This window comes from Octopus sinensis, linkage group LG7 (assembly GCF_006345805.1).
Source record: "Octopus sinensis linkage group LG7, ASM634580v1, whole genome shotgun sequence".
Classification (NCBI taxonomy): domain Eukaryota; kingdom Metazoa; phylum Mollusca; class Cephalopoda; order Octopoda; family Octopodidae; genus Octopus; species Octopus sinensis.
Genome location: NC_043003.1, coordinates 99,946,030 through 99,973,305, shown reverse-complemented (window position 1 = coordinate 99,973,305; position 27,276 = coordinate 99,946,030). Strand labels below are relative to the sequence as shown.

The following is a 27,276-nucleotide window of genomic DNA, read 5'->3' as shown; positions in this document are numbered from 1 at the left end:
GCCAACTTGGTTATCTCTTTTTTTATATTAAGTCATGTGACACTTTTTTTAAGGTGTACTCAAAGGGACATAATTTATAAAATATCAAATCAAAATATGTTACAACCCTCTTTACAGTGCTTTCAGTTATCTCTCTCCTACCTCTTCTGAGCTACATCTTAGGTTCACCCTACCTCACCTTTAACACCGTTCCTTTCCCAATATTTTCTCATATCTGCCATTGATGACCCTTGTGCCATTGTCACCTCACTCACTATAGCCACCCTTATATACCTCTCACTTCCATTTCTCTCACTGTTCTTCATGCTTCCCTCATTTCCCACTCGTACAACCTGCACATCATCTACTTTCTCATCTACCTGCAGATTTAAGATACTCTTGCTCTCAACACCTCTTAGGCTACTGTTCATCACCACTGCCTTCGTGAGCCTCTTCTGGATCTCTTACCTCCCCTCCATTCTGATATTTACCATTAACCACATCGCCACCCTTACATATGTATGTGCTGCATCTACATTTGACTATAAATCTGTAATAAAGACAAAGGAGATTTGTGTGTTATTACTTTCAGTGAATTTTTTCCTTTTGAATGGCAGATGTCAACACAATTTCTAGTTAACTAAACACTTTTAAACTTTGTATACTGGTAGAATGTGTTTATAAAACATCATTTTTTCTTGGCTTTATTGAGAAAATTCTATAGTTTGTAAGATATTTCCGCTTTAAAATCGAGCATTTCGGCAATTTTAACCAATCAAATACGTCCATTTAGGTAAACAACATTCCGTGCTGTATGAATATGTCCCTCGTTTAAGAAACAGATTAGGTTTATTTACATTTGTGAAGAAAAAAAAGATACCCTTCCCCCACCCCTAACCTTAAAACAGATTGAAATGCAATAGATCGATACTAGGGTTATAATTATGGGTGACAATTTCATACAACACCGCTATGGAAAATGGGATTTTTTTCTAGCGGTGTCAAATGAAATTGTCACCCATAATTATAACCCTAGTATCGATCTATTGCATTTCAATCTATTTTAGGGTTAGGTTTAGAGTTATGGTTAGGGGTGGGGTTAGGGTTAGGGTGGGGGAAGGATATCTTTTTTTCTTCGCAAATGTAAATAAACCCAATCTGTTTCTTAAAGGGGGGACATATTCATACAGCACGGAATGTTGTTTACCTAAATGGACGTATTTGATTGGTTAAAATTGCCGAAATGCTCGATTTTAAAGTGGAAATATCTTACAAACTATAGAATTTTCTCAACAAAGCTAAGAAAAAATGATGTTTTATAAACACATTCTATCAGTATACGAAGTTTAAAAGTGTTTAGTTAACTAGAAATTGTGTTGAAAACTGCCGTTCAAAAGGAAAAGATCCCTTTCAGTTTATTTACACTTTGAAGTCACTTCTGTTAATTTTTCCTTTTGTTTTTGTATTTTACTTTCACAATTTTTTTTGCAATGTAATATAGTATACAACCCGAACTGTCCTTGAGTTGTAGACATAAAATTTTATCAGGAATATTTCAACTAAATTAGAAATCTTAAGGTTTGGGGTGTTGTCACAAATGTCAGTCTGCACAATTAGGTCCGCTTAAGTCGTTATAAACGACTTGAATATTTCACTGAAATTTCATACAGAATTTATTAAAGTATGTTTCTATATATTAAACAAGAATGAAAATATTTCAAAAGTATGGGAAAAACTTCGTGATTTCGTCTGAATTTTGTTATATTTCCTGTACACAGAGAAATATATAAATATAATTATATATATATAATGTGAAAAAATTGCTTGGACAAATGGTCTAAATTAATATTTCTTATAAATATAAATTTAAAACAAGACTCTTCCCCTTTTTTCTTTTTATCCCGTGTAATTAAAATACTACTTACTGGATGTTATTTTTCCTGACATAAGCGATGTAAATAATGGCAGGCCATGAAAGTATGAAGAGTAAAAAGGACCAAGAAAATCGCATGAAAAACGAAGACGGAGCCAGCAGGATGGAAGGTTATGTTACTGTTACTATTATTTCTTGTATTTCAATATATTATTTATGTTTTCTGAAAACTTGAACACTGAATATAGAAACAGCTAACGGTTTTAAAAGAAAGCTGTCAGAGGTGGAGCTATGCTCTAAGTCGGCCTTCTGGAGAAAAACGAAAAAAAGCGAATTAATATTTGATATTTAATTGTGAACATTAAAAAGATTTAAAACCTATTACTTTACATTAAAAAAGTATGCACATACATTCATACACACAAGCTTTCATACACGTCTACACATTTGTGCACACACACACACATTGTCCAATGTACGAATCTTTGGTGTTGCACCTCTTATATTTCATACTAAACATTTTATCCGTTTGGTTTTCGTCATGCAAGCATCATTCAAATTCACCACTTTGTTCTCGTCTGTATTCACTAATTTCTAACCTGTAATAAGCTACGGGCACTGATCCACTTCACACGAATAAAATCCATATGAAGGGCTATTTATCAATCTATACTCATTAAAAAGACACTGCGCTCATTCTTATCATATGGATGTACGTCATTTCCCCCTTAATTTTTATGTAAGGGTGTTCGTAATTTGTCATAATTTCTAATTTTGAGTCGGACACATTACAGAATATTAATGTTACACACACACACACACCTCCGTGTCGGATATCTCAGAAACTACAAAGATGTGGTAGCTTTTAATTATCACAAAAAGTGGCACAAAGAGATCATTTCGGGCTAGAGTTTCAGTTCTGCATTCATATGTAACGATTGATGCTTCTTTCTCTGGCCTCGTTAGTTGTGACATGTCCTAAGTTTATCATATCCCCCAAATTCCTGTTTGTCACGTTATAGTAGGAATAGATTAACCGTAGGGGTTGTTTTGGGAACTCATCCCCATCTCTGATATGAACTCCTCACTCTTCAGTTGAATCTAGCCCTAAGTCGGCTCTGATCAAGCAAACATGTGATCAAAGCATGTCAGTCATGATTATTCTGTCTTTTTAGATATAGTGTATGTAGAACTGCCTTATACAACGTGTCCTTTCTTTTTAAAACTCATGACTTAAAAATACATTGCAGGCAACTGTTTTTTTTTTACTCTTACTGCAAACAAGAGTCAGCAGAAGAAGAATTCATCCTTTGACGCCCATGTTTCATGCCAGCATGGGTTGGAGGTTTTGGCAGAATCAGAAGGATTCAAGGACTGCATCATGCTCCAATGTCTACTTGAGACTGGATGTCCTTCTTAATACCAACCACTTAAAAGAGTGTACTGGGTAATTCTATCATTGCACCTGCAGTAATGAGGTTGCCAAGTAACTCATAAAACTAAGATCCTCTTCAACTACAGTTGATTGGGAGGCAACTTTATACTTTGTGATGCTTTACCTTTAACTGTGAAGCTGTCTCCTTGTTAAAGTATGAGAGAAAGGGCCAGAACAGTGCAGGTTTTATGCTGTAGAAGAGCTACATGGAGGATCAGGTTTCTTGCTGAAGAGGAGCTACATGGAATGTTGTTCCATAGATAATTTTTATGAAATAGGCTTGTCAAATGTTGACATTTTTTTTTTGTTTCTTGACTGTCTAATATCCTTCATTTCAGATAGCAACAAGGTAGAGGACCTGTCAGAATCAAAAGATGAACCGCCAGCTGATGTGGTGCGCCTCTGCCAGGAAACTATGAGTAAAACCGCAATCTATTTGAGGGGTGAACTTGAAGGTACAGTTTGTGCACATATGATTGTTTATACTGTAAGTTGTCTGATAGATGGTATGTCTGATTAATTTGACCTTTTGAAAATAGGCATGGCAGTGTTGTTAGGAAGGGCATCAAGCTGTAAAAACCTTGCTAAAACTGACCTCACCTGTGTTTGTGCCACATAAGATGCACTACTCATCTTGCCTGTGTTTGTGCCACATAAAAAGCACTGAGTCCACTTTGCTGAGTAGTTGGTGTTAGGAAGGGCATCCAGCTGTAAAAATCCTGTCAAAACAGTCACAGAAGTCTGGTGCAGGCTTCTGCCTGGCTGGCTTTTGTGAAACCATCCCACACATGCTAGCATGGAAGGCGGATGTTAAATGATGATATATATATCTCTCTCTATATAAACGGCAGTTTGTCTGTGCGTGTTTCTGTGTGTCTGTTTGCTTGTACCCTCACTCTGACCACGGCTTTCAACCGATTCTGATGAAACTTGACACACACATAGCTCAATGTCATAATTCAAAACTAACGCAGCGAAAATTTTGAAAAGTTCCCCCAGTTCTGAAAAAAATCGATAAATTCGACATGGGGTCGAGAATCAAAAAAAACAAACCACAGACTGTCTAGGGGACGCAACTCAACCTTTTTTTACTCTCAAAAAAAAATTTACCATCATTTTTTTTCCATTTTTTTGCTATTTTTTGGCTATAACTCTCTAAAAATGCTTTATAGTTATTTCCCTTACAAACCTGAGCAACGCCGGGCGATACTGCTAGTGTATATATACATATATATCACTGTATCAAACAGACTATTGAATATATCACTGGTCACAGTGCTTCCTTGTAGCTTTTGAATGATATCACTTCACTAACCAAGCAAGTAGACCATGCACACACACATATATGTGTGTATGTATGTATGTGTGTGCATTTTGTCTAGATATCATGTATACAAGTAAGGTTTTTCATTTCCAGTCTTCTGTGAAAAACATGTCTGGGAAAATGTTGCTAGGAAACAGGTAAAGGGTTGGCAACAAGAAGTGTATCTGGTGATAGAAAATCTGCCTCAACAAATTCCGTCTGATTCATGCAAGCATAGAAAAGTGGACATTAAATGATGATGCTGATGACAATGATGATGACATTGATTATATGAAAAGAATAAACTTAGCAATCAACAAAGCAGTTATTAATGATAGGTACAGACAATGTGAAAGGCCTATAGAAGCCCTGTATTATTGCAAAATTTAAATGAATGTAACTGGCCTTGTAAATTTGTAAGAGCCAAGGAATAGAAGTTTTTTTCATTAAGAATATGTATTTGATTGTTATTGCTGTTGTGCAAGTTCTGGTTGACTGGTTGAACAATTGTATAGCTTATACTGTATGTAATCAAAACAACTGAGTACAACTCAGTGTATTCATTACTCCAGATATACCTCATGTCCATCTGCTTGCAGGCTGTACTGCATAGCTCCTTCATTCATACTTTAACCTCTCATTCCCCAGTATAAAGCTAGCTCCCTCTCCATTATAGAACCAATCAGTTCAAAGGAATCTTAGTCTTGGGAGCTACATTTTGACCTTACTAGTGTTGGTGCCATGAAATCAGCACTCAGTAAACACTATAAAGTAGCTGGTATTAGGAAGAACATCCAGCCATAGAAATCATGCCAAAGCAAACATTGAAGCATGATGCAGTCCTTGGACCCATCAGATCCTCTCAAACCTGCCAACAATGCCAGTGTGGAAGATGGATGTTAAGAGATGATAATGGGGCAGTATGGCAGTTTGAGCTTGCTGCATTTCCTCTAGTTGCCATTTGATTAAGAAATTTGTTTTGTCTTTGTGTGGTTCTAGCTTTGATCCCACAGCTCAGCACTATTGAGTAAGTGTCTTTTACCACACCTGATCAATGCAACCCGTGTGCGTGAAGTTGGGTAGATATAAGCTGCAGAAACCTGTTGAATGGGCTTGGTTTGTCTTTGGTAAACTCAGTCATCAGATTAAACACTTGATCTTGGGTGCCTTTAGTGGGGTCCACTCTGTTACAAGTATTTAAATTAGATCTCTAATCTGACTTTAATTTGATATCCTGTGCTGCTTTTTATCAAGGTTTTTTTCCCTTTTGATGCTGCCAAACTTGAAGGCCCTGCCAAAAGGTCATTTTTGCCTTTCTTCCAGTGACTCTACCTTCAAAATAAAATTTAAAAAAAACTGTTCCTCTAATCCTCTTGTTTGTTGATAAGTTTCATGTCAACCTTGATCAAATTGACCTATGATCAAAGACATTCCAGCTGTGATCATCCTACCATTTATTCAGGTATGAATGAATATATTAAACTAGATTATTATTTAATGACTGCTTTGTTAAAGACAGTGGGGTGTGATTTAATGGAATTTTGACTGCTGTTTCTAGAATCATAGTTTTAGTGATTGTGTAGCAGCTTAACACTGAAATAGCACTATCTTATATGTTGGCTATCTGTCAGAAATCCTGTGGAATGCACATTCGCACATATCATTTAATGTCTGTTTTTCATGCTGGCATGCGATGGACAGTCTGACAAACCAGAGGACTGCGTTGAGCTTCTGTTTGCTTTGATGTAATTTCTATGGTAGGATATCCTTCCTAATGCTAGCCATTTTACAGAGAGTACTAAGTGTTTTTTATGCCACTGGCACAAGACCTTAAATGAGTGTGGGTGTAGTATTGAGAGAGGTGCCTTTGTGCCAGATGATGAGAGGTTAAAGTATGATAGAGGGACAGGAACAGGTGTCTTGCTGAAGAGAAAATACATGGCATTCTCAGCTGGGCAGAGGCAAAAGACAGTGAAGACATAATTTTATGGTAAAAGATATATCTCTAATGTGTATATCAATTGTGTGTGTGACAAAATATTACTGTATCAATTGATTATTTATCTATAGGAAGTCCTACTGAGTATCTTTAGTATAGGACTACTGTGATTATCTGTAGTAACTGCTGAGCAATAAAAACATATCTTTGCTTTATCTCTACTGTGATATATGTAGTGTTGTTTTATCTGTAGGGACTGCTGAGGAGTACAAACTTTTGGAGCAGATGAATCAAGTGACGATCAATAAATATTCTGAGATGAAACATATTGCCATGAATATCAGTCGTGCCATGGTTGAACTGGATGACAAATGTGAGTATCCGTGGCTTGTCTGCCACATCCACTATCATGCTTCTTGTACACTTTGTATTTCTTCTGTTCAAAATGTCTTGCGTTGAAACATTTTTTGGTTATCTGTCATTCAATTTATTTGAATTACTCTGGTTGATCCTTGTTGTTGTCACCTTTGTCAAGCTTGTGTTAGTGTTTGTTTTACTGTGATGGTGTAGATTGGATGGGTCTGTTATGTTGTCTACCAACTCTTGTCTCAGTCTGTTGTTGTCTTATCTGTGAGGCCCAATGTTGATCATTATCAACCTAAACACTATCATCATCACCACCACTACCATTGTCATCTTCATCATCATCATCACCATCACCACTACTGTGGTAGATAGTATTATCAGTAGATCAAATGTCATGGTATTTAGTTACATCTTATGTTCTGTCAGAAGTGAAATTACCACTCAACCTCCAGGACCAGTAAAATAGGTTCTTGTCAAGGGCTTGGGACAATGGTAAAATGTATCCTGCCCATCCCCTATAAATCAGTTTCCTCCTGCCTGTGTTAGAAAGCATTATTATTATCAATGTTAAGGGTAGTTGATGGCAGAATTGGTAAAGCAGTATTTGTTGATAGTCACTTCATGTTCTGAGTTCAAATACTGCCATGGTTAAAACAACTTTTTATCTTTCTTGGGGAGATAAAATATGTTTCACTCAATTACTGGGATTCATTTGACTGACTTCACCTATTTTTCAAAATTTGTGGCTTTGTGCCTAGAATAGAAATCATCATCATCATAGTTATTTATTAGGCATAGGCATGGTTCTATGATGAATAATGAAAGATTGATACAAAATAATTATTTTTACTGAAAGACTAAAAATCCATCGCTGAAAAGTGAATTATTGCAAATTTTTAAGTAAGTTTAATATTTGGGCATTGTTAAATTAAAGCAACAATCTGTAAAGAAGGTAAATAAAAACATGTAATTATTTGATATGTAATTTATTATCATATCAAGGCTATCTAAAAACAACAATAACAATAAAAAAGTGTTTATTTGATATATAAGAAAACAAAAGAACTGTAGCTCCTAAGAAACGTTTTTCAGTGTGAAAGTGCTTGAAATAGTTTGATTACACAGTATGACAAAGGTTAATATCACATTTACCACAGCTAACCCTTATAATAGACTCATAACCTGGATTCTTGCATTTGCCCTTCTTGCTACCTTCCATGAACTAGGGCCATTGATCTACACTATCCATGCAGATTGACCCATTTGGTGTTGAAGCTGTGAGTCCTCTGGACTTTTTGGCCAGTATTTGCTTTTTCACCTCACTTAGTGATGGGCATCTACTTTTGGGTGACCTTGATTTACCTGATCCCATGAGTGACTCAGAAATATTCATTTTGAAATCTCTAAGCTTTATGCTTTATGTATTCTCCGGTTCATTACATTGGAATAAAAACCTTGATTATATCACAATCATATTGAGAAAGTGGAAAATGAGTCTGTGGTACAATTTTTTTGATTGAATATGGATTCTGTAAAGGCTTAGTAAATAATCCACCCAGTAAGTCTATCCTGCCCATAAATTTATTGTATGTGTTAACAATTAAAGGATATGGGATGGTTATGTGATACATTTCTTTTCTCTCAAATCTGGAGATTTCAAGGGTTGGATTGACTAATTCATATGTTGACAACAGAGGTTGACAACCATGGTTATCAAACCATTTTACTTCATGTTAACTCCACACAATTAAAATTGGTCATCCATACTTCAACAGACCTGCAAATTTTCTTTACTGCTGCAACTGATGATGGTTTACAACCAAGTACATGAACCAACACAAGCTATACCTTGTTCATTAAGGTCTTTACAGGATCGTCTGTATACCAATTGTTGAAATACAGTTTGTGACATTTTTTTCCTGGTATATTTTGCCGCAAAATTATCACAATATTTCCAGGTTCCAATTGCACCAGTGTAGACTTCAACATTGTGGATAAGTCCATCTATTCCTGACAACACATACAGCTTATGATCCCACTTTTTTGATTTCTGATTGCTTGATTCCAGATTTACCATTGAAAGGAAGCCTATGCTTGTCAATACATAACTTAATTTCTGCAAACTTCTTTGTCAATGAGTCAACAACCAGTCTAACTTTGTATAATCTATCTGTACAGTTTTGAGGACAAGTCAGATTGTCATTGTAGTGTAAAATCTTAATTTTTTCAAAATGATTTACAGTCATGACACTGGCAATTGAACTTTGCTGTATTACTTTCTTGTACTGGGTATCTCGACTAGGTTTATTGTATAAAAAATTCCAAAAAATTGTTCCAGCTCAGCTCTGGCCAAATTTAGTGGCATATTAGAGTTACATTGAATAGCATATTTATTTGATTCTTCAACTCCTCTGCTTTGCTCTCAATGTTTAGTGTGTAACACTCATTACTATCATTACTGTCAGATGACAATTCACTTTCCTCCAACACATCAGGTAGTGGAATGTCATGTAGCTTTTGTGAATGAGAGGAAATGGTTCTTTTTGCCATAGAAACTGTTGCATTTCATCTGAAAGGTGATTCATATGCAAAGCTTTATAAAGTTGCTAAAAAAAACCCTGAAATTCTCAATTCTCAATGTGTACACTCAATCACGTTCAGCATGTAATTATGTTAGAATGCACAGCTATTACTTTAAAGCAACAAAGCATAAGTTCTTGCTGAAGTGTCTTTTATTATAATTTACTCTAGTCTTGAGTTGACCAATAGCTTTTCTACAGCTGGATGCCCTTCCTATTTCCAGAACTCCACCTGTTTTCAAGCAAGGTAATATATTCTCCATGGCCAGACATGTTTTCATGAAGATTGGAAATGAAAGACCCTGTATGTCAGTGATGCTTGTTTACAAAGGTCATGCAATGTCAGGACAAGATGGACATAGACACATGCATGTATGCGTGATGGGTTGCTTTCAGTTTTCATCTACCAAATCTACTCACAAGTTTTTGATCGACACTTGGCCAAAGTACTATGTAGTAGGACTGAACATAAAACTACATAGATGGGAAGCAAAGTTCTTAACCGCACATCCATTTCTGCATGTGCGTGTGTGTGCACACACACACCCCCACACACTGTGTGTGTATAGAATATGTATCCATCCAATTTTCACTCAGCTGAAGCTATGATAGCTAACATCTACAAAAAGTGTCACATAATGAGATCAAACCCTGAACCACATGGTTGTGAAGTGAACATTGTAAACACACAGACATTTGTGTAATTATACATAATCATAACTGTTGTTTCATAATAAGTGCCTTTAGTTTGTGTATCAATGTTGTATAAAATGTTGCCATAGATACCGCATATATGGCAGAGTATGTTGGACTAGACTAGGCAGCACAGTGTTTATTACAATGTCTTCATTTTCTCTACAGATCGCAGTCTACAACCATACCTGGATCAAATAGACCAAATAGAAGAGAGTGTTAGTAATCTGGAGCAAGCAGCCTACCGACTGGATGCCTATTCCAAGAGATTAGGTGAGTACTGTCTCCTTTTTTTGCCATCTCTCTCTCTCTTTCTCTCTCAGTTTCACAGATTTTTGTTTATTTATTTTAAATATAAACAACATACAAACAATGTTTTTCATTGATGAAAATGAGAGGAAACTATTTGTTGATATTATTTGCATAAAAAAATCAAAAATGAAGTGAGGGTTGTTGACAGAAAGGGATTCTAGTTAAAAAAATGTGCCTTAATAAACTTCATCTGACCCATGCAAGCATGGAAAAGTGGACATTAAACAGTGATGAGAATTTGCAGTATTTAGACTCTAATGCCACCCTTTAGGCTTTCACCATCACAAATCACACTCTTCATTTTTGATTTTTTTATGCAAATAATATCAACATAGTTTCATCTCATTTTGTCATTTTGACTGATATTTTGTGTGATTGTGTGTCTATGGATGGTTTCATATCCCTAAATGTTTCTCCACATCCCTCACATGACCAATGCTCTTATTCCACAAGTCATTCACAATTGGTTGTGCTGATGTAGTGTTTGTAAAGAAACACTGTTCACAAAATCTGCAAGAACTCACTTAACATTACTTATATATTGTCTGTAAAATAAACTTCAAGAATGGAAAAGATGCTTGTAAACTCATCTTAAATTGCAACAGATCCTTTGCCAACTTTATAAAGTTCTTCTACACACATTTTTCAACCAAGATGGTTCTGTAAGAAGCAAGGCTGTTAAAAAAAGCCATAACATTTACTACGCCTTTGCTTCTTATTGTACTTTGCAGAAGTAGACTTAAAAAGATGTGGGATGAGGTGGTATATGATTTTCGGATGTTGAGTCTCATGGAAGTGATCACAAGTAACCGAGAGGGTTGGCAATTTAGCATATTTTATGCTAGATCTAGCATTTCTTTCAGCATTCAGCAGAAAATTTTTGAATCTAGCATTTAGCAAGGAAAATAGCAGGTTTTAAATTTTATCTAGCATTTTTTTAGCATTTTTCTCTGATCATGACATTTCCACAATAGTTACCCTTTTTTATTCTTTTTCCTCCTTTTCTACTTTTGTTAAAGTATCTTACAGCTAAATTTTAGTACCGTTGGCTATTGTTGAATTTTTCTTTCATTTTCATGAAACTTCAAATAAAAGTTTATCAAAAGGAAGTTTATCAAGTTATGAACTTTTCCAGCCCCCCCCCCCGGCTTAGATGCAGAATGGTGCTGGTGGGGATGGGGGAGAAGATAACTCGTGTCAGCACCTGAACTCACTACACAATAATGTAAATATGTTGCAAAGAATGAAAGCATGGAAATTCATCCTAACAATGCTTTATTCTGTAGTGATGAGTTTTTACCATGACAGGTTGACTGATTTACCTTCAGTTTGACTGTTTTAAAATAGACCTGTGCTTTTTCATGCTTGTTTTGGATTATATATCTTGTATAGAAGTACAGGGGTGGCAGGGGTCTCCCCCTTTATATTTCTACTTACTTTTTTTTTTCAAGTATTGTAGTTACATTTGTGGTTTTACCAATAGATATTAAATGTAAGATTGGAAGCAAAATCTGATGTTCCCAGGTTTATATCAGAACACAGTTTTAGGATTTCTGCAGATTTTACTTTTCCATTTGTAAGTTGGCCACCCTGCATCCTGAATCAGTATTCTTCACCTCAAGAATTTGTAAGCAGCAAACATAAGAATTGTTAACGGCAAACTGATAAGTTGTGCTTTCAATTTTATATTTTTTATTAATCATTCAATTTATTTTCTTGCTTCCCACTACATTATAATGAGCAAAGAAGAAACAAAGTTGTACCAACAAAAATTCTGAAAGGAATGGCTTAAGATGCCAGCATTTACTAAGTGGTTGTGTGAAGTACCTAGTGACCAATCTAAAGCACATTGCAGATATTGTAGATGTAATATGTTGGCAAAATATTCTCTTTTAGTAAGCCACTGTGAAGCAAAGAAACATAAGGCATCGACTCCACAGCAAACGATACCTCTTACCAATTTTATTAAAACCGAATATCATAAGACATCTATGCTTGAAGCAAATTTAGCAATGCTTATTTGTTGCCACTCATCATTTAATAGCTGTGATCACTTAATAGAGTTATGTAAGAATTATATGTTTGATAGTGATATTATGTCCAAAGTGAAGTTGCATCATACAAAATGTGCAAATATTGTAAGAAATGTTCTAGCTCCATATTTTGATGGAGATTTGATTTCTGATATAGGAGATAGAAAATTTAGCCTGTTATTAAATGAATCCAATGATATATCGATAACCAAGTTGTTAGGAATAGTTATATATTACAGTGACACTCACAAAAAAGTGGTACATACATATCTCAGTATGGTATCTTTAGAAACGTGTAATGCAGATGGCATTGTAGATGTCTTAAAAATTGAATTAGCGAAAAAGGAATTAGATATAAAAATTTACTAGCTATAAGAACCGACAATGCTAGAGTAATGATAGGAATCAACAATAGTGTTTTCCAGAAATTAAAAGAAATTCCATCATTACTTCTATTTAGATGTGTATGTCATTCTTTACAGTTGGCAGTATCCCACACTTGTGCTGAATGCCTGCCCATAAATTTAGAATTTTTAGTATCTGAAACCTATAACTGGTTCTCTCATTCTTCAACAAGGCAAAGTGCCTACAAACAACTTTACCTTGATAACCAGGTGGCTGTAAATAGAATTTTAAAACAATGGTTTGAATTGCAAACTCACTTCCAAGTTAAAACTACAAAAGAAAAATGCTTTATAGCATTAAATGTTTTGTGATTCCAGAATTGAACTTTTCCTTTTATTTTTGCATCCAATTTTAAAACATGTTCAGGAAGTGAATAAACTGTTTGAATCAAACACTGTCGACAAAACAAAATTACTTTTGATCTTTCAAATTTGATCAAATCTGTTGCTAATATGATAGTGTTGCCAACATGTAGAATTCATCCTCTTGATCCTGATGCTTCTATTGAAAAATTTCTGGATCCCAATCAACAAATTTAGGCTACAGGTTCAAGAGAAAGATAGCAGAAATGATTATCAAGAACAATGTGACAGCCAATGAAGAAAATAATAATCGCAAAAGAGCACAACAATTTTTACTCTGCCTTTATAAAGAGCTCAAGCACCGTTTGCCAGAAAATATTAATGTACTGAGGAATATCAAAGGTTTTTCAGTAGAGAATATTTTGCAGCATTTCAAAGAGCCAATTTTACTTGTCTTTGAAGCAATGCATTTAGATGAAGAAAAAGTTGCTTCAATTGAAATTCAGTTTAATAGCATTCATTTAGTTAAATGGACAAATATGTCTGGCTGGAAATCTTGGAATATAAAGATTGGAGGAAATCCGTTTAGAGATGTTGTAAATTTTGACATTGCCAAACTTAAATGCAGAGGTTGAATGGTAGTTCAGTAGTATGGATGTAATCAAATCAAAATTGAAAAACAAAGTGCATCTTTTTATGCTTAGATTAATATGGCCTGAAAAAATATGGCAAATGTTGCAAAAACTTCTATATACTAAAACACATATTAACAAGATTGGGACCTTGAATGTATACAGAAGTCAAGACCTAGGCACTGCAGCTGAAACTAATCAAATCAGTGAAATTCAAGAAATTATTTCTCAATGCTGAATAGAATTAAAGAAAGTAAGTAAAAATGTAAATAAAAATTAAGCTTTTTGATATAATTAATCTTTAGCATTTTTTTGGTATTTTTTCTACTGAAATTTAGCATAAAATTCTGATTTCAAGTTGGTAAGTGATTTGCTGTGCTTGAGAAGACATGTCATGCTTAGTGAAATCATAATCATGGCTAGTGCCAGTGATATGTAAAAGGCACCTGTGCCAGTGACACATAAAAAGCACCCATGCTGGCGGCACATTAAAGGTACCTGGTACACTCTGTGGAGTGGTTGGCAATAGGAAGGGCATCCAGCCATAGAAATCAAACCAAAACAGACTGGATCCTGTTTATTAGTTATAGTCAGACTATCTAACCCATGCCAGCATGGAAAACAGACATTAAATGATGATGATGATGATCTACCTATACACAGCAGAACTACTCTCAAACTCCCCTGCTCTACTCTACCAGTCTCATCGGGTGTCATATGTAAAAATTTCTTTAATCACTTCTACTCAAAAAGGTGGCCAGTACTAAAATGGTCTATTTTGGTAACCTTTACTCTTTTGATATCAACATCCCTGAGACCATCTCATTTTAAAGTTATCTAAATTAGAACCAGCCATCAAAATTTTGTGTCACATTCTAGACACCAGTTTAATGAGGAGGTATTTTATTGAATTCTTCATCATTTTCAAAATTAATTGAAACAAAGGTAGTGTATCTCAACAGAGATATGGTAACAAAAGAGTTAAACTGTGTGATACAGAGATGTCTTTGCCTAATCTACAGGCACACTGTTATACCCCATTCTCAAAGAGGCAACCTCTCTGACCACTCAATCTTCTTTCTTCCTAACACCTAAAAAATGATGGAAATAATTGTTAAAAAATCCTATTTATCCTCTTTCGTGACTGCCAGTATTGTCTGTATATAACAAGAACTACCGAAAACTTTGCTCTTCTACATATATTGTGTTCTGTTACTCTGGAGAATTTTGGCAAAAAGGCATTACACTTTGACATCAGCAAAGCCTTGTTTAACAGGAAAACCTCTTAGCTAAATGGTCTACCTAAGGGTGCCATCTATCTTAGGTCAGAAACTATTCTCAGACCATTCCATTGCAGCTTAGGGTGAGTTCTATTTGACTCTGTTGACTATGATATACTCCATGTTTGTTTACATCTCCCACACTATTCTTTGTGTAAATTAGTACACCTGGGATTTATTTTAACCAACTCACACACTGCTATGTGGGTGATAATGCCTGTCACTCCTTGATTGTCCATACACACTGTGATCCACATGCAACATAGACACCTCATTCCAGACATGCTTTATCTCTTTGAAGAGAGTCCTTATAAACATTGAATAATGGAAATGTCTCAATCCTCATATCTATTGATGAAGCCATGACAATCTAGTCTGTTTCACTTGCATACCATGCAAAAGTAGCCTCAAACAGGAGCAGCACAAATATCAGTAACATCAATGCCAATACAGGGACACACACTAAAATATTTGTCAGATCTTGTGAATCCAAATTTAAAATTCACCTGAACAACCACAGATCTTCTTTCAGAGTCCCAGTGAGACGCAACACATCGACACTTGCAGCATATGTTTGGCGCCTAAAGGACAATCATATGCTCTTTAGCATCAGGTAGAAATTACTAGAAACTTGTAGACCCTATTGCAATGGAACAAGACTATGTAAATTGTATGGCAGAAAAATATATAATCCTTATGAACTCACATGAGCCAGGAGGCTACCTGAACTCCAGGAAAGAAGCCACGAGGAGTTGTCCATGTTTACGGAAATTTTTACTTCAAAACTGGAAAACCTAGCTGTCAAGTGAAGGAAGACAACTTTCCTGGCCATAAATTTTTCAGAAGAATATTTCTTCAACTATCACCAGTGTTCTTATGTTTTAAGAAACATTCTCTGCAGAGAATAGTTAGAGTAACTGAAGATATGCCCAGTTCATGCTAGATAGGAAACTAATGGGTTTTTTTTCTAAAACTGTTACTTTACACATACGGAAATATATATATTTATATATATGTGTGTGTGTTTTGTGTCTGTGTTTGTTCCCCCCACCATCACTTGACAACCAATATTGAAATTTTTATGTCCCTGTAACTTAGCAGTTTGGGAAAAAGAGACCTATAGAATAAGTACTAGGCTTACAAAGAATAAGTTCTGGGGTTGATTTCTTTGATTAAAAAACCTTTTAAGGTGGTGCTCCAGCATGGCTGCAGTCAAATGACTGAAATAAGTAAAAGAATATATATATATATTTATTTTAAAAGATTAGTATGGAAGGCAGAGTGTAACAAGAAGCATTTATTAGCACAACAATTGATTTGGCTTCATACTACTCTGCTCCCTAGTGGGCGTGAAATGATGCAACTACACCAGATGCAATGCACAGTGCAAAAGAGTCTCCTCAGGTAGATAAGATGACTTATGATTTCACAGATTTATGTTTTGATTTCACTTCAAGCTGTATGGTGCTGGTGGTGGTGGGAGATTCTAGCAATTCAGGTTCATTTGTTACAGGGAGAAAGATTTCGTTAGGAAGAAAATAAAAGAATAAAGACACAAAGCATCTAACATGAATCGGAGTGGGGGGTGGTGGTGTTTGAATTTGTGGTCAAGAAATCATTGCTAGAAAATAAAGAATAAAAATTACTAAGAATCTAGTGCATATAGAAGGGCATTAGATAGAATGGCTGCAGTGTGTGTAAGCTTTTGATGTCTGGTTAGAGCAGTCAAGCATAACACCATGGTCAGATTCAGGTCTTTAGACCTTGTGGCTGCCTATGTTTACACACATGCTTGGACAGACACACACACATGTGTCCACTCACACACACATACACACGAATACACATACATACTGACAGACATTGGTGATCCTGTCAATAGGCACAGACATCCATTCACTCATGTACAGACATGCACACTCACATAGACACACAGACATGGGTTGGTACACTTGTGCGCACGCATATGCACACATATACACACACATGTAGACACCCTCACACACACACACACACAATACACTAGTAAGAAAATGGAATTCATGAGACTATTTATTCAGTATAATCGTTTCAACGCATCATGCACTGATGCCTCACAGGTGAGATGCTGTACAAGCAGTTGTGATTCATCATTGGTACTGTTGTGTCTTGTTGGGTGACTTGTCAGAAGTATGTTGTTTTTTAATCTCTGTTTTGCTTTTTTAATCTCCAGTTCAATTAAAAATTGAAGTACCTTTTGACAAGTTACCTGGTGGGACACATCTGTACCTATGATGCACCACAACTGCTTGTATAACATATCACCTGCGAGGCACCAGTGCACAGTCAAAACAGTCATAATGAATAATAATGAGTTTCTTGAATTCCATGCTTCTTTCTCACATATTTTATAAACTCTACAAACACAAAAGAATTCCTGAAGTAAATCCAGGCATATGCCTCCATACTGCATTAGGTAACCAAATACAGTGAATGGCCCTTATACCCAAATTTAAAATTGTTACTTAGAGAGAGAGAGAGAGAGAGAGAGAGATCAAGTAGAGACAGCATAGAGTAGAGGATACTCTTTATTGATGTTGGGAGAATGTCTCTAGTGATAGTGACACAATAAAAGGCAATTTATCCATGCTGCAAAGTGGTTCATGAAAAGAAGGGTGACTAGCTGTAAAAACATGTTGACAATCACATCACATACACATATTATCAAAATAGACTGGTTTTCTTCTGTTGTTGTGAACAGATGACAAAGGACTACAACTAGTGGTGAAATGTTGTGAGACACCCAACTTGTGCTAATGCTGTAAAAATAGAAATCAAAATGATGACATGTTGGTAATATATGGAATTGTCTATAGAATTAATCTAAATTTTCATTGTCAATTTCTGTATTTTCAGAATCCAAGTTCAAAATGCTCCAGAAACGATGAAATGGTGATCTGTCGTGGTTGTAGGCACTAACAGTCTTTCTGCTTCTTTTTAATTCTCCTCTTTTCATTTAACCAAAACAACTCTGTGATGTCTCCATTTGAATTTACTAACCTATTCAGGCTTGGTTTACAGCCCTAATTTGATATACTTCTGTTATGGCTTCCTTTGTTTTATCAGTCAAACAATTTTACTCTAAATTTAATTCTACTCTCTTTTCATGTCATGATAATGACTGCTAATAGAGGTGTGTGTGTGTGTGTGTGTAAACAGGTTGACTTAGCTCCTCATGTTATTTAAAACTGGTCATGTTTTTTTCACATTCACAAAACTTTAATAAACATGAGGAGCTAAGTCAACCTGTTACTCAATAAATACAATTCCAACTATATGTATTGAGTACTACTTCCATTTGTTTGTTCACTCACTTGTATATGTATGTGTGTTTGTATATATATATATATATATATATGTGTGTGTTGTTCATAAACTGTCAACCACATGTCTATATTTCTGGATTGATATATGAGTCCTAAATATTAACCAGACTAGTTACTTCATTAGTTGTAGTGCACCTGAGCACTATATACAATAAGCTGCTTATTATTATTCATCTTATTGTTATCCACACAATATTTTAACTAGTTTATTTTATAGGAGTCTTCAGGTGGCATGTTTAGAGATAGAAGCCTAGTGGTTACAAGAATGAAACTCTGTGAGTTACAATATTCATGAATTCACACACATATACATACACACTGCAGTAACAAACCACACACATACACACACACACACACACTGCAGTAACAAAAATTCTCTTTTTAAAGACCACTTATCATATAGTTTATTAAGTTTCCTGACTTCTACCAATCTTACTTCCAACACATATATATACACACATAAATATGACCCTGTTTCATAATCAAGCTTCTGTTGAAACACATGACTTTGTTTCAGTTAGTTCTGACAATAATGAAGAATTTAGTAACTAACTTTGTCCTTATTAAGCTGGTATTTGAAACAAAAATGAACATGGAATTTTGATGGAAAGTTTAAATTTAGATCACTTTAAAACAGGGAGTTTCTATCAGGGAATCTAGGGCAGTCCTAGCTAGGTTGGTTTCAAAAGGGTTAAAAACTGTTTGACACTCTTGGTGAATGTATCTATGTATGTGTGTGTATATATATATATATATATATGTGTGTGTTGTTCATAAACTGTCAACCACATGTCTATATTTCTGGATTGATATATGAGTCCTAAATATTAACCAGACTAGTTACTTCATTAGTTGTAGTGCACCTGAGCACTATATACAATAAGCTGCTTATTATTATTCATCTTATTGTTATCCACACAATATTTTAACTAGTTTATTTTATAGGAGTCTTCAGGTGGCATGTTTAGAGATAGAAGCCTAGTGGTTACAAGAATGAAACTCTGTGAGTTACAATATTCATGAATTCACACACATATACATACACACTGCAGTAACAAACCACACACATACACACACACACACACACTGCAGTAACAAAAATTCTCTTTTTAAAGACCACTTATCATATAGTTTATTAAGTTTCCTGACTTCTACCAATCTTACTTCCAACACATATATATACACACATAAATATGACCCTGTTTCATAATCAAGCTTCTGTTGAAACACATGACTTTGTTTCAGTTAGTTCTGACAATAATGAAGAATTTAGTAACTAACTTTGTCCTTATTAAGCTGGTATTTGAAACAAAAATGAACATGGAATTTTGATGGAAAGTTTAAATTTAGATCACTTTAAAACAGGGAGTTTCTATCAGGGAATCTAGGGCAGTCCTAGCTAGGTTGGTTTCAAAAGGGTTAAAAACTGTTTGACACTCTTGGTGAATGTATCTATGTATGTGTGTGTATATATATATATATATATATACTCATGCACACAAGTTAGAATGATGCCATCTGAAGATGGATGGAAAGTAAACTGATTGAATATATTTTAAATTACTGCATAAAATTCTGTTGTGTCTGAGGAGAGTCATTTTCTTTTTGTGCCTTATAATTTAACACACTCACTGGTAAAATTTCCACTTATTCCTTATTTTTATTTTCTTAAAATTTTCGTTGCGTCTTTCAACCTTTCCAGTAGTCTTGAGTGTGTTAAATTATAAGGCACAAAAAGAAAATTATTCTCCCCAGACACAATAGAATATGCTTCAACACACAAACTCATATAAAGAATCTTGCAAACTAAATCCCAAAACAAAATACTACATAAAAGATTATGCTAATAATCTGAGCAGTCTTCATGGTAAGCTGATTTTTATTGTTTAATTTTTTTTAAGGTAATATTTATTATCTTACCTTCTTTTTTTTACTCACTACACAATTAAATATGTTTAAAATAAAAGAAAAAGGTTTTGTATACACCTACAATATGAATTGTTTTTGCTCTTATAAATTTATGAAATGAATTCTTATTAACAAAACTATTTAATTAGATGTAAAATCCCCATCCTTGCCTAGAGTGTTATCTACATTTTGGTCATATGCCTTTAGACATTTAGGGGTGTCTCTAACTTATCAGATTGTGTGGACAGCAACTATATATCTATTAATCTGAATGGTGTATAGAATTAGTCTGTTAATAAATGGTTTGTGTGTATGTGTGTGTGTATATATATATATATAAGGAAGTGTTCTTGTTAATTTTTTTGGTTATACACACACACCATATTCTGTTCAGGAATGATATATACACTTAGTCTTCAAATGGATAGTATTCAAGTTAGAGGCAAGTCTTCTCTGCTAAAGTGAATGAAGTCATCTAGCTATAACTCAATGTGATTCTGGATTAATTCCCATTGAGAGAAGACTATGTATACACTGTCCATAGAGTCTGAAAGTTTGATGAGGCATTAAGTATAACCTTGAAATAAGGACAACAATTCTTTATAAACATGGGAACCTACATTGAAGTAAAAGGTTTTTCAGTTTTTTAATTTAAAATCAAACTTCTTGTTTTACTGAACCCCTTCCCCTGTAATGTTTGTCTTGTGTACAAAAATGAACACATTACGGCTGTGTGTTTCATTAGTATTATTGATGTTTATTGGAAGAATTATGAAATACTCTGGATTATGTTTTATAATATTCCTCAAGGCTTGTGTTTAATTTTTGTCCCATTTATTTAATATTTATGCTTTATGTTTTGTATTATATTTGAACCTGTAAAACCTGTTACTCATTACTTTTAGAAACTCTTGAGAACTGATTCAGTAGACAGTGGTTTTATTTGCATTCCAAATTTAATCAGAAACTATGGCAGCAATTATAACTAACATAAATATTAGCTTTGATTTCTAATTAGTTCTGTTAGAATATATAATCAGTAAGAAAATTTATGTTAATGGAGGCTGACTAGCATCAGTTACTGGTCCCTAACTCATTATACAGGCCATCACCTTCGCTTGATCTCCCATTTATCTTCAATATTAACCCTTTGAATGGCCTGAGCATATAGTATAGACTTGCTAGGCCGTTAACTATTTAACCAATAAAAGATTGTTTTACATCACAGTTTAGGCTTCAGTTCACAGCTGAACTCCGGGGAAGAATCTTTGAGAATTTTTTAGACTTAAATTGCAGATTTTTGAGTATTTTTTTTGCTATAAACATTAGTGGTAAGAAAGTGATCACCGAGCAGCCATTATGAATGATAATGTCGGATTCTGATGATGAGAATAGAGAGTCTGATTATGAAAATAATAGTGATTTTGAAAGCAAAAAGTGTGAAGATGATGCTGTCAACAATACAAATAATAGCATGAGTGCAAATGAAGGTGGGAATGAAAATGATAGCGGCTCTGCTGATAATCATGGCCCAGGTACTGATGTTTTACAATCTGTTAGGAAGTGTGGTCATGGTAGAAGATGTGATCAGGGTGTGCAACAGATTTCTCAGACAGTGAGACACTGTCAGTGGACAAGTGACACTAGAGGGTACACAGAAAAACAATTCAATTCTAAAGAAACACCTGGCCCCTAAAATATTCCAGATTCAATCAATAAGGAGAGGAGCCCTGCTGACTTTTCCACTTTATTCTGGGATGATGATTTGTAGCAGCACTTTGTCAATGAAACTGATGGAACATATCAGAGAAGCAAAGCCCTCAAATTATTATGCAAAATCCTTTAGTTCTCAGGCTTTGACAATATCAGAGATAAAAGCGTCTTTTGACTGTTGAGTAGTGATGGAAATGCTTATTCACAAGAACCACTATGAACAATATTGATGAGATAAGGAAAACTTTTACAATAGATAGATTTTAAGCAATATGGTCTATGCTACATAGTGTAAATGAAGTAGACCCAAAACTAAACAAAACTGACAGGATTTACAAACCCAGGCCCAAGTTCAATCACTTGTTAGAAAAGTTCAAGCTGCATTATTCACTGAGAAGCAATTTGTCACTTGATGAGGGAATGATTCCGACAAAAAAATCCCTGTCTATAAAACAGTATATCAAAGATAAACTGATGAAGTGGGCTATCAAAATCTTCCTTGTTTGTGATAGTGAGAATGGCTATATTTCAAATGCAGAAGTATATACAGGTCATAGGAAGGATGCCAAAACAATTGAAAAGCTTGGTGTGACTGGAAACCTTGTTATTTGCATGTTGGAACCGTTTTGTGACCAATATTACTGTGTGTTTACAGACAGATTCTATACTAGTGTATATTTGTGTGAGTTTTTGACGGAAAAGAGAGGAATCTGCTTAGTAGGCACTGCACTTACAAATTGAAAAGTTTTTCCAAAAACTTCATGAAATCACAAAATCAAATCTGCAGGGGGCAATTTTAACTCTTATTCAATAGAATTGTAGCAGCAATTGTTTGGTGTGACAAAAAGCCCATTTATTTTATAACTTTTTCATTTATAACCCACTCCCCAGTACATGTATAAAGATATGATAGTAAAGAGCACAGAAAACTTCCTGTGGTTTGCCCAAAAGCTATCCAAAGTTGTAATGCATACATGGGTGGCACCGATAAAAATGACCAACTTACCAAACTGCATCAGAACAGACATCATTACAAATTACCACATCGCCTTGTGAAGTTTTTTATATGGGCTGCATATAATGTGTATGTTATCATGAGACATTATAAGCCACATAATCCCCAGGGGAAAAGAGTGTTTATATTCCATGCATTTGTTGAAAAGCTCTGCTGTGGACTTGTAGGTAATTATCACTGACTATTACCAGTGAAAATACGTCCGAACACAGACAAACACCTACAAGATTATGGACTGTATGAGGTGGTAAGAGCTCTTCAAACAATAGGTGTGTAGTGTGCCTAGAAAAGCACAACAGAGCTAAATAACAAAATCCAAGTGCTACATATAAGGACCTTCTCAAAAAGTCAAAAACAGTTTACTAGTGTAATTATTGTAAAGCTTTCTTGTGCATTGGGTTACCACAGCAAAATTGCCTGGCATGCTAAAGTTCAGTTTTGGAGATAGAAGTGAGAAAATAAAATAAACAACAGGAAATTGTTATTTTATTTGTTTATTTATCAAAAAATAACAAAAAACTAGTACATGAATAAAAATAAATCATAACCAAACTTTTTGCAAATTTTCATAGGGAGCTCTGGGTGGAGGTCGTGTCAGGATAGGGTTCAAAGGATTAATATTGATACCAAACAAGCACCGATTACTCATTTCTAATTCCTCATACACGCTGTCAACTTCCCTTGGTCTCCCATAATCTTCAGTATTAATATTGATACCAGACTGGTCATCTTGTGGCTGCCCCTCCTATTTCCTCAAGTGAAACTCTTCTTGAGCAGAGGAGTTCCCTTTAGCTTCATATAGATCTTCCTAGACATACTTCTATCTCTGTGGTCTGTGAAACTTTTTGAAGACAGTCAAGCTCATTCTTTTTAGTACACATCAAAATTTTCATAAAACAAAAAAGAACACAAAAAAAAAAAAGAAAAATTGCCTCACTTCCTCAGAAGTAAACAAAAATTTCAATGATTGTTTTGAAGCTTATAAGTCTTCATCTTAGGAGAACTAGTTCTGTTTAATGATCATGGTTCTTTTAATCATGGATGGATTCGAAGAGAGATTTATCTTTTGGTGCAACCAGTGTTCTTGAGTAGCTTTTAGGGAATTGAACAGTACTCTGTAGTTCTTAAATATCAAATGATAGTGACTTTTAGAAGTTTATAATTCTTCTTAAAATATAGATATTAATAAGACATAATAGCTATTTGTTTATGGTTCATCAGATTTTTCTAGTGTTCTCTGGTTTATAATCATTGAGACACTTGACCAGTGAGCATAGTGTATCAGTTTCCAGTTTTTTTTCCTTAACAAGCATGTCAAAGTAGATCTGTCTTTAACAGTACTATACCACTGTTGGAACAGAGACTGATGCACATCACCTATTCATCAGTGCATTTTCATATCTTTCCTAAGAGAGAGACTATTAAAAACAGACCAATTTAAGTCCTTTGTATTGATGCACACAGTGAATGTTTATTAAGGATAACTAAATATTTCCTGAATTCATTTTTTTTTTGTTTACAAATTCCCTAAATGAAAGTATTCAAACTGTTTCTTCTAAACCCTTATGGTAATAATGCAGTGCTATGTTAGATATATGTAGAATGTTCTTGAAGATATTGTTTTAGATTTTGGCTTAGAAAGAAGACCAAACAAGACGACACAGAGATACTGTCAAATCCTTAAGCTTCTTTTACAGTTGTATCATAAATCTAAAGTTATAGTGTCCCTGTTTGAACATACAAAGGGTCACTTCTACTTAATTGCTGTCTCAAATTTAGCTGAAATTTACTTTGAAACTTTTACAGATGTACTAGTTTCTACTGTACCATCTGCAAATGGTTTTAACCAAGCTGGGTTTGTCTCCACCAACTTACTGATCCACTGATTAGCAAAGCTAAGTATGGACTTTATATATATAAATTAACAGTTATCGCCAAGCTAATATGGCAGTCCATAAATATAAAACTAAAGCTGCCGTTGATTAGCTCCAAGAGACCATCGCCTCAAGCTAGCTATATGACACACGAACCTGTGTCCATTATAACCCTCGAACAGGGGAGGTCAGCTGCTTCCCCTTGCTGGTCATATTTCTATTTTTGAAAACCAGTGGAAGTAATCCACTGAAATTAGGTAAATAATCCTTCAAACAGACGGTCGGCAGCGACGCCTGCTGGGTCTGGCTACTCTGCATTGATAAAGGGCAAATACCCTGAAACATATCTGCGGATGTTTGACCAGAGAGGGGAAGTGGCTGACCTCCCCCGGTCGAAGGTTATAATGGACACAGGTTCGCGTGTCATATAGCTAGCTAGAGGCGATGGCCTCTTGGAACTAATCAACGGCAGCTTTAGTCTTATATTTTTGGACTGCCATATTAGCTTGGCGATAACTGTTAATTTCCAGTACCGCTGCCGTAGTCTCCTTTAGAGAGACTTAGAAATTTTAATATTTATATATATATATATATATATATATACACACATATAATATACATATATATATGCAAAAACAAAGGTATTTACATCTATCATAAGAGACCTTTTGTATGCAGATGATTGTGAGCTAGTAGCACACACAGAGATTGATATGCAACACATTTTGAATGCATTCTCTGATGCTTGCACTGCCTTAGGATTGACAGTCAATCTCAAAACTGTTGTCATGTACCAACCTGCTCCTGGTAAGCAGTAAAGTGTACCGAATATCTATGTGTATGGTAAACGACTTGATGTAGTTAATCAGTCTGTCTACCTAGGAAGCACTATTAATAGATATAGTAATTTGGATGACGAAATTCCATATAGAATTAGGAAAGCAAGTGTTGCTTTCGGAAGGCTAGAAAGGCGCCTCTGGAGTCGGCGAGACATATGCAGAAAGACAAAGATAAAGGTGTACAAAGCATGTGTGCTCCCTTCTCTTCTCTATGCCTGTGAGACATGGGTCACATATTGATACCACCTTAAACAACTGGAACGTTTCCATCAGATGTGTCTCAGACGGATCTATGGCATTAAGTGGGAGGACCACATCAGTGATCTTAAAATATTGGAAGGCTCTCGGTGTGAAAGTATGGAAGCTCTTGTGTTAAAGCAAAGGCTCGGAGGGAGTGGTCATCTGGTCAGGATGAAGGATTCAAGGATGCCAAAACAACTCTTTTAACTCTTTTAACTCTCCTTAGCTAAAGGAGAACGACCTCCACATAAACCAAAAAAGATGTATAAGGACTTGCTGAAGGCTTCCTTACGAGATGCTTGCATCTCTCCTGACACATGGGAGGGCATAGCTATTGATCGTAGCAGGTGGAGAAGGATTGTGCATGAAGGGACAGCCACTTTTGAGAAAGCTTGAGTTGCACATGAGAAAGTAAGGAGGGATGTCAGGAAGGGCATCGCTGTTATACTTCCAGATGGGAAGGGTCTTCCTATGATGCTGACTTGCAGTGTCTGTGCAAGACCCTGCCTCAGTAAAGCTGGACTCAAGAGTCATCTTCGTAGTCATAAAGCGAGACAAATGAGTGACAACCTGGCCACTGGTGGTGGTGTAATACACCATAATAATCATATCTGTCGGGCATGTGGAAGAGAGTGTAATTCGGCAGGAGGACTTAAACAACATGCAAAGGTACATGAAGCCCAGTTACAACTACAGCCAGCTATTACCAGTAAAGGTTTTAGCTGCCAATTCTGTACAGGACATTGTAGATCTTTAGGTGGGCTGAAAAGTCACATTCGATCACAGCGCCATTAACAGTTAAGCTTTGTGCAATGGCCATACTCGATAACGAGGGGGCAGCTATCATATATATATATATATACACACACATATATATACATACATATATATTTGCATGCATATATATGTACATATATATCCATACATACATATATATATATATACACACATATATATCCATACATATATATTTGCATGCATATATATATCCATACATATATGTTTACATACATATGTATGTATATATATATATATATATATATATATATATATATAGTTAATCTAAACATGAAAACATAAAGAGAAAACAACAACGCAAGGATGTGGAATAAGTATAGTGTTGTTGGATGCTAAGGAAAGAGCGGAGCTCTTTATCAGAAACATAGAAAAAGGAAAGGTCTGTGTGTGTGT

At 35.1% G+C, this 27,276-nt stretch overlaps 1 protein-coding gene across 2 annotated transcripts; it reads left to right on the top strand.

Annotated features, from left to right (window-relative positions):
• Nucleotides 1–1,926: 1,926 nt before the first annotated feature.
• Nucleotides 1,927–27,276, top strand: LOC115213968 (biogenesis of lysosome-related organelles complex 1 subunit 2). Of its 2 annotated transcripts, XR_005000170.1 has the most exons (6): nucleotides 1,927–2,022; nucleotides 3,626–3,742; nucleotides 6,783–6,902; nucleotides 10,336–10,440; nucleotides 18,027–18,321; nucleotides 27,263–27,276. XR_005000170.1 is itself a non-coding variant. In XM_029782972.2 (5 exons), the coding sequence occupies exons 1-5, from the start codon at nucleotides 1,941–1,943 to the stop codon at nucleotides 18,056–18,058; spliced, it is 456 nt and encodes a 151-aa protein (XP_029638832.1). In that variant the 5' UTR covers nucleotides 1,927–1,940; the 3' UTR covers nucleotides 18,059–18,458. The 2 variants fall into 2 exon arrangements, 1 of the variants encoding a protein (XP_029638832.1); XM_029782972.2 differs by lacking the exon at nucleotides 27,263–27,276 and having other exon boundaries at nucleotides 18,027–18,458.